The 8,823-nt window shown below is 36.5% G+C and overlaps 1 protein-coding gene across 3 annotated transcripts; it reads right to left on the bottom strand.

The window, feature by feature from the left end:
- Positions 1 to 434: 434 nt before the first annotated feature.
- LOC137940129 (glutamate--glyoxylate aminotransferase 2) lies at positions 435 to 7,155 on the bottom strand. 3 transcript variants are annotated; one of them, XM_068785059.1, is made up of 14 exons: positions 7,067 to 7,155; positions 5,266 to 5,467; positions 4,839 to 4,904; positions 4,515 to 4,632; positions 4,118 to 4,199; positions 3,907 to 3,994; positions 3,629 to 3,787; positions 3,272 to 3,445; positions 3,064 to 3,195; positions 1,839 to 1,904; positions 1,693 to 1,757; positions 1,047 to 1,138; positions 794 to 950; positions 435 to 667 (listed from the first exon to the last, which is right to left on the bottom strand). In XM_068785059.1, exons 2-14 carry the CDS (start codon positions 5,380 to 5,382, stop codon positions 538 to 540), a joined length of 1,446 nt encoding a protein of 481 aa, XP_068641160.1. In that variant the 5' UTR covers positions 5,383 to 5,467; positions 7,067 to 7,155; the 3' UTR covers positions 435 to 537. The 3 variants fall into 3 exon arrangements, with proteins under 3 accessions (XP_068641160.1, XP_068641159.1, XP_068641161.1); XM_068785058.1 differs by lacking the exon at positions 7,067 to 7,155 and adding an exon at positions 6,818 to 7,043; XM_068785060.1 differs by lacking the exon at positions 7,067 to 7,155 and adding an exon at positions 6,755 to 6,774.
- Positions 7,156 to 8,823: the final 1,668 nt, after the last annotated feature.

Raw genomic sequence — 8,823 nt, 5'->3', positions numbered from 1 at the left:
GGAGCTCCGCTGCTGACCCGTCCGCGTTTTGCGTAAACGGGCCCTAGTGGGGATCCTGGTTTTTGTCGGATCCGTTTAAATATAAATACGATATACCTTAAATACCAAATTAAGGGATAACAGACTTGTTATAACTTAGTTTTACAATGATATTAAAGTATTTTATTTTAATTATTTATAATTTTTATTAGATTAATTTTAATCAATATTTTTATTTTTAACAATTTTAATTATAAAATAAAAATTAGAGATAACGATGTTATCGTATAAATTGGACTGCAGAGATGACCATGCAGTCCTGGGAGAAGGAAAATAAACGTCATGAAAACGCTTGCTGTGCTACAGAGTTAAATGGCCATTCTCACCTTTTCTAAGAGCATCAATATAAAATTGAATACTTTAATAAAGACCAAAACACCATGAAAAACACATCCAGAGCATCAAAAGATTATAAAATGCTAGAGATAATACTTATAGGAGATGTGAGTCTGCGTTGATTCCAATTATATAGACATTAATACAGATAAGACTTCTTTCTTACATTCTTGAATAACCTTTGTGGTCTTCGTATAGCTCCATGAACTCGTCATTGAATTTCTTGAAGCTGACCATGATTTCAGGCATGTCTTCTTCAGCAGGCAAGATGGTAGTTCTCAAGTGGAAGACACTACAAGTAACCCGCACCAAAAAGGGTAAGATAACAAGATCAAAAAGAGCTGCAGGGAAAGGAAAATGACTTTCCACGAACAGGATATGAATCTCAATACTAGAAACTAGGAAGAATAGACATTACCCTTCTTTTTGACCAAAACCTGACCCAGGAACGGTAGAAATGCCAGTTGCTTCCAGAAGCTTTAGACAGTAGAAAACATCAGGTACTTTCCCGGCTCTTTTTGCTGCTTCAATAGCTTTTGGCGGCAACCGTATTTGTGGGAATGAATACATTGCCCCTGGAAAACAGTCACCAACCAAGGGGTGAGTACTATTGCTGAACTCAGCAAATTCAAGCTGGAGAATAACATCAAGCCGATTTAATTTGCCTGTACCTTCTGTGAAATTGCAGACAACATTTCTGCACCTATTGAATCCATCAGTCATTATACGAGCTCTTCTTCTAAGTGAATTCAGGATGGCCTTGCTGCATAGTCACACGTTCTAAAGTATTAGCATTGATCGATAACTTAGTATAAAAAAATTCATCTAAGATTTCCAAGAAAAAGACATCTTGCCTACATCTTTTTTCTTTATTTGCCGAAATGGCAAGGCTCCATCATTAAGTACTCGACTAGCTAAGTAAAAGATATGCTGAATTTTTTGATTGCTTATACCATGATTTGCTTGCACATCATAAACGTCCAGCAGCTCTATAGAACAGTTAAAAAGTACTACTACAAGGAATATAGAGACATTCTAGACCTTTTGTGCAAAATGATAAGAAGACAAAGGATCAGATAGGGCTCAATTAGCCATATATAAGTAAACACAGGCAAGCAAAACAATTATAGGATAAGGGAAGAGAAGACAGTCCAATTAACTTTATTGAAATAGAAATTGATATTAACCTTTTATAATTATAATTATAGCAGATCATGGCAAAAACGGAAAAACTTGGGAATTGGTACAGATTCAACCAGTTCAATTCATGCAACCTGCAGCCAAAATTGATTGAAAATTGAATATCGGTGCTTATACCTCTCCAACTCAAACTTGATGTAAGAAATGTCTCCTGGTTTGGGGGGATTAACCATCAGCCCTAACTGTTCAAAGTAGAATTATCAGCCACTACAAGATTTGTTGATGATGATAACTTTTAATAGACTAAACACGGCCTGACTTACAAATATCTGGCCAGGAACATTGGGACTCAGTGAGATGGATGCAACTTTATAGATCTCATCAACAGTCTGCATTAAAACAACAACGGAACAAACAAAAATAAATGTACATCAGAAACTTGTATGTCTGGGCTCAAATGTCTTTCCCACAAAAAGAAAAGTTTCAAATCCTGTCATACAAGTGAAACTAACAATTATGAAAGTGTGTTGAGAAACACTGAGGTTATGTGGGTGAAGTTTTCCAAAGGGTAAAAAAAACTTCCAGATTTTTTCAAATTTAGGGTTGTTACTATCAGAAAAGAAATATAGTCATTTCTCCCAAAAAGTAGTTATATAGAGGCTTTGTAAAAATGTGACATTTAAGGAGAAAAAGAAGAAAATAGAAAAATAAGGAGAAAAGAAGAGTGTGTGAAGCTGCACTCGATAGAGCAAAAACTCGAGCCCCCTTTCTATTAAATATCACTTAGGTGAAAACTTTAGCAAAACTATAAGAATACCCCCCCATAGCTTAAACTCTCATAATTTACTGAATTCTAAGAATCTTTTTTTTTTTTTTAAGAATTCTAAGAATCTTATCGAACTTGAAACTTATACTTCTTACATGACACCTAGCCTACTGCTATCTCACAATGTGCATACCCAATTGTTGAAATGACCAAAATATCCTTACATGGATTTTAATGGTTGTAATGTATTTTTGACCTACATCAAAATGATAGACTAAACAACCAGAAACCATTGATATAAATCCTTATAACAAGAACTGGCAAGAGGGCTGAGGACCACTTGTAGCCATTGTAAAACTTGGATGAAATAGATTTAATGTCTGGCCAATCCCTTAGGAAAGAATGCATAAAGAATGCACAACAACCCAGTACTTTGTTTAAGTGATGAATTGTTTGATTGGCATTTAAGTGACATTTTATTTGTTGCTTCTCCACAAGTAAATGAAGTACAATGGAACTAATTATGTAATTTAATTAATTATAGTTTTTTCAATTTCCTGTTTTAACTTTCCTTTTTCCTCAAGCAGGTACGTTGTGTTGTAGGTCAACCACCCCAACTAAAGGTTAGAATTATTCATCGTAGAACAAATACAGGCAAGGTCATAATCGACCTATTCAACCTGATTGACCCATAGCTACCCTTCATAAACAACAGTAGATGGTCTTCACAATATCAAAGCTTGTAAGAAAAACTCAAAAAAGAATTCATGGTAGAAACTAACCTGTGGAGAAAGATTTGTCATCTCAAAGTACCCTCCCCGTTGCCCACACTCCCCCCAGTACCCTTTGGACACGGTGTGGAAAGACACAAGCTGAACTTCCTTGCTTAAGGGAGGTCCCATGCCCAACAAAACCTAGCAACATAAGTATATTTAAAGATAAGTACAATTGCTTATGTGGTTACTTAGGATGGAAATAGAGAGTATCTACCTTTCTAGCACTTATGAACGGTCGCTCGTCCTGATATATGTTCTGCTGATAAACTTCATCTGCTAGCAGTACCAAGTTTTCTATGAAACAAAATTCAACAATTTCTCTCAAATTGGCTTCGCTAAGACATTGACCGGTGGGGTTCCCCGGGTTTATAATCACCATCGCCCGAACCTGGATAAGATGTGCATCATGAGAAACTTTAAGCTCTGAAATGTTTCAGCAATTCAGTATCAATAGAGCTTAAAACTTGTAACAGCATAGATTTGGAAAGCCAATACTAAATCAAAAACTCAAGTTGGCTCAGTAAGATGTACGGCTCTACAGTAAGAAAACACAGAAAAATGAGAAGCTTACATTAATTCCTTTGGCACGAGCCTGTAAGACAGATTGCCGTAATTGATTTACATCAAGACCCCAATTTGCTGACTCATCCAAGTAATATGGTACAAGTGACCCACCATTTAGAGATATTGAAGCAGAATACAGTGGGTATTGTGGAACAGGTACTAGGATCTACCAATTACAAGTTATTAAGAATGTCAATACTGGGAAAAATTGAAACAGGAAAGAGGAAAGCAACAGATCAAAAATGGTTTTATCTAGAAATAATCATGCAAAAAAGTACAATTTACCCCATCCTTCTCATTACGAATAGTTGCATTTAACATCTGCATCACTCCTTTGCTGGCACCGTCGGTGAGAAATATAAGCTCTGGATCACTGGAAGAAGCAACAGGTATGATCAGTTGTGGCTTCACAAGCAAGAGAAAATTTAATTCCACAGTTCCATGGAAATTTCATTTTTCCATGTTTCCATATTTCTTGAATATAAGACCCGATTACCTTGGATACCCATCACGTCTAGCAATGAAATCTGCAATTTCTTTCCTTATTCCAGGAAGGCCTCGAGAGTCACTGTATGCACCTAATTGACCAGGAGAAGCGACGTAAGTATTTGTTTAGGTACTGCATTTTGCAGCAATATGCTGTGGAAGTTCCATAAGATGATGAAGACCAGTCTCATTCACTTAAAAATATGTTTAAGGATATAAATCACCACAAAATGAGTTATGAGTGTGACCACTATGAATGCAGCAAAAAGGTGTTAACTCAATGGAGAAGCTACTGTTATCCGTTCATTGTACATATTAAATAATGTAAATAACAAGAACTTTTTGAAAGAGGAAAAAAGTCTAGCCTGGAAGCAGAACAGCCAATTATTCTTCAGCCTAAAACATACCTAAACCACCAGCTGTCAGTGAAAGGTAATGCTTAGCTCTTGCAATAGCATCTGCTGGGAACAAAAGCCCTACATTTGGATCGTCTAAAAGAAATGGGGCTTGACACAGTGCTACCACCTGCAACAGGCCATCTCATTTCAAAACAAATTTACGATGGCGCCTAATCCATTATTAACACTTTCAAGAAAGGAATAAAATACAGGGTCGTGAATGTATTAAGCACAAAATGTGGCCAAAGAGCTCTATGGGCAGATATCTAGCCACCAGGAGCTCCTAGATTATGCCATAAAAAAGGAAGAGGTAATACAACAATATAAACAAACCTGACGAGGGAAGGTCAGGGGCTTCTGCCCCAAAGCATGAGGATTCCCAACATTGGTGAAAATGATCTGCAAAAAACAAGAAGACCTCCATAGGTACAACTCCCAATTGCATGGAAAATCACTGAAGATTTTATTAAAAATAGTAAAAAATTCAACAAATTAGACCATATTTAAGGTAACCCATCTACCTCTACATGTTTTGTGAACATTTTGTTTAGTATGAGCACAAGGGGGAAAATACAAGGATAGAAGGTAAATAGATGAGGTCCCTTGATTGACCATGAGTCACTTATTGATAGAGAAAAATGAACTTGATGAAGCAAAAACGGTACTCCATGCACACTTTTGGTGACATGTTCAACCAAGTCCAATAACTGAATAAGATAGAAACAGAAAGAGGACACTATGACTGACAATAAACAAGTACCTTCTTCCCTTCCTTTTGGAGTTCTGAAGCTCTGAGGTACAGCTCACCTCTAACGGCATATGCCACCTTCTTCACATTTTCATTAAGTGACTCATAGTCTAATGCCTTTGGTGACATGATTTGGTACTTATAAATGTCAAATGTAGAGAGAGTTAATGTGCCGTTTCACGTAGATCGACAACCAGGAGACTCAAATCCTAACCTGGGAAAAGAGGCAAAAACAAAAAAAATAAACACACTTATCTTAGAGGAACAAAATAATATAGCAGATAGCATGAAGAATATAATTATAGAAAAGAAAAAACAAAACAATGTATAGTTAATTCCTTGCACGGGAACTAACTACTGTTAGGCATAAAAAAGTATGTAATAGATAAGAATAAAAAGTAAAAAGTTTGCCAAACATGGGGGCAAATGACAATATATGGTTATTTAAATCCCTTGATATTAACATTTACACAAAACATGCAATGCATTTAGAAAAATTAACATAAAACAAAAAAATATGGTCCATAAATATGTTTGCAAATAAGATAATCTGTCTTAAACAGGCAGAAATATTCCAATAGTTGTGTATCAATAACTAACTGCAAACAATAAAAGGAGAGAAGGCACACATAGTACACAATTAATTGAATCAATGCCGATGTCAAATATTGTAATAAAGAAAACAAAAAAAAATTGTGGATAAATAAACGAAAAAAAAAAAAGTAAAAGTATTCAATATTTTTCAGACATTATCAAGCTACAACCTGCAGCCAATTCATCACGGAAGCAAATTCGATATCTACATTCAAAAATATAAACACGGCAACGGAAAAATCATGCCTTTTCAGTTATGAATTCCAATAATATAGTTTGACCCTTGAAGTAGTAGAAAACGCATATTCATGAAAATTTCAGCAAAATATGAGACAAATCATGAGAGTAAAGTTGTAAACAAATAAAAAAAATCCTCTTAAAGCCAACAAAGAGAGAGACAAATTTTGACTATATATGTAAGAGCAAACATCGCAAAATTTCTTAAAACATGATAAAAGATCCACTGTAACAAAACAGACAAATTTGCCTAAGATACATACAACTACCGTGACGTAGTCTGCGCAAGCTAATATACTAAAACATATCCTAACAAAAGAAGATGCGCAAGCTAATATAGGGGTAAACGCAACAAGTCCTACAAGATAAAACCACTCTCCATTCTCAGAGTTTAACCGAAGCAAATGAAAGGGAAAGAGTAACAGCGGAGATTTTTACCCAGCATGTGCAACAAATGGAACAAGTCCGATCAGAGAGAAACGCAACCAGAGCAAAAATGGCATCCGATCATAAAATTAAAAAATAAGCATGATCCTTCCCAGAGCCGATAGTTATTCAAGTTACTTTCGTCTGTAAAGTCGAGAACTAATCTAAAGCAAACTAAAGAGAATCGATAAGGAATAGAAACGAAAAAATAAATTACAACCATACTAAACATAGATCGACATACACTTTTGATTGATCTGATTAGAACAACAACAACAATGGAAGGCGTCTGTTCTGTATTGTTTACCTCCAAATTCAGTCCAAACTCGAAATGGGCAGAAGCGCAGACAGTCAGTGGCAGAATTAAGTCTATGAGACGAAAGGCTATGTGCGGCTGGGGTGTGTTTTTATATGTTTCATTCCCTCCATAAATTTCTTACTCTTCGTTTATAGTAGTTTGTCCCATTCGTAAGCGAAAAAACAAAATCTATCTAGACCAAAGAACCAATTGCACCAGAGCCACTGAAAATACCAGAGGAATAATAAGGGTGGCTACCTCGAGTGAGGGATAAAGTTCCGAGAGGAAACTCTGATCTGAGCTTGTGAACCTCAACGACTCGTGAGGTTATGCGTGGCAGGGAATCGGGCTGGACTGTAGTAGCTCCTTGGCCTTCACCCCTTGACGTCATTTTAAGTGGCCTTCGTGTCCACAATGTATGGACCTAATTTGCGTTGGTATGTTGCTGGCAAGCCCAACAACTACAGCCCTGTTTTGAGCCATCAATGAAAGTTTTTTGGGTTCCCCAGGGTGGGCTTTTCCATTCTCCAAAAGGTCTTGGATTCTCATCCTGGATCATAACATGCTACCTGCCTGCCTGGAGTAAACGAATAATAAAATGTAACGCTTATGTGTATATTTTATATTGCCTTTAAGATCAGATATATCTCGCCTGATATATGAAATGTCTCAACATTCATCAAGACGCATACTCGGGGCTTCAAATTTTGAATGATTTGTTATATTTTGATGCATCTAATATAATTTATTTGCTTTCCCTTCTGTTTTTTTTTATTTAACAAAAGTGACTTCATCAGTTAGTTCAGTTCAAGCCCAGTAATAATCTTAAATATGGCATTTGTTGTTAGAAAAGATCTCGATCTGAACATCTTTTGTAAAAAAGTACAGCTAAACAAGATGTCGATATTGGAGATCTTGCCATAATTTGGCCTAATTCCAGGTCTAATGGGAGTAAGTTGAATATGTTATAGTGATTACCAATACCTAATGAGAGTGCTATTGAAATCACTGGTGCTGATACAAATTCCTGTCGAAGAATTTATCACAACTCGCTATATAGAAACGGCAGGATTTGTCAGAAGAGGTCTGCTTTCCCCCTTCACCCAAGTACTGTTAGGCTGTCCAGAGAAATTTTTGCTTTGTGTCTTTGTTAGCAGGACGTGGGAACAAAGAGAAGTTCAATTTCGGAAGTGCTTTTGAAAATGAAAGCTGATCGGAGGTTCCGTGCATTTGGTCCCCCATAGAGGGTTACTTGAGTAGGAGGCAAAGAGTTGTGCTTCTAGTACTCATTCAAGTGTTTGTACTGCAGTTTTGTTGGATGAACAAATTAATGATCCAATTCCAGAAACTAAAACTACTGGTGAATTTTATCACGAGGATATGACGTACCGCGGGCCTAGAAAACCGTCTTTGCTTCCTTTGATAGTTAGAGTACTTTAAACAGTTGATTGGGAGGCCGTCCGGAAGATAAAACTTTCTAAAGCAGTGAAAAGGTATGGGTTTTCTCAATCCTTGGAGGCATTTACGGTTATCATAGACATATTTTCCTACGCAGGAAGACCAAGCAAGGTTCAATGATTACGACACTTTTGCATTATTTTCTGTGCTAAACTCAGCCAAAGAATCGCCATGTGCATCTCAGGCTCTTTTGAAGGTTTTCGTATACTCTTATTTACTCTTTAATGCCTTATATTTTTTTCTGAAGGCAAATAAGATTAGGCAGGAGCTTAGTCTTTTCTCATGCAATTCTCTCCTTACGTAGCTTCTTCACTGAAGTGGACAACTCGGGCCCGTCACCTAATGTGTACTCTTTCACCATTCTGTTGAACTTTTACTGTAAAGAGGACATGGTCCTAGCTTCATTTTTTTTTTAAAAATATTGGATATAAGAGGTTTGAAACCTGCTGTGGTGACTTATAGCACGTACCTTGATTGTCTCTGTCGGGCTGGCCAGACTGATTTCGAATTTACCTTTATTCAGGAGTTGAGTATAAACACATCTTTGTGAACAATTA

Source organism: Aristolochia californica, unplaced genomic scaffold, assembly GCF_029961685.1.
Source record: "Aristolochia californica isolate CCGP_79_NKW_82.1479 unplaced genomic scaffold, dmAriCali1.0.hap1 SCAF_9, whole genome shotgun sequence".
In the NCBI taxonomy this organism is placed as follows: domain Eukaryota; kingdom Viridiplantae; phylum Streptophyta; class Magnoliopsida; order Piperales; family Aristolochiaceae; genus Aristolochia; species Aristolochia californica.
Note: the sequence above shows the minus strand (reverse complement) of the source record. Positions and strands in the feature narration are given on the sequence as shown.

Coding starts and splice junctions, on each gene's coding strand:
- LOC137940129 (XM_068785059.1), bottom strand. CDS start 5,382: ATGTCACCAAAGGCATTAGACTATGAGTCACTTAATGAAAATGTGAAG. Junction 3,446..3,628: donor CTCGTGCCAAAGGAATTAAT/GTAAGCTTCTCA, acceptor CATCTTATCCAG/GTTCGGGCGATGGTGATTAT. Junction 951..1,046: donor TGTCTGCAATTTCACAGAAG/GTACAGGCAAAT, acceptor ACTGTTTTCCAG/GGGCAATGTATTCATTCCCA.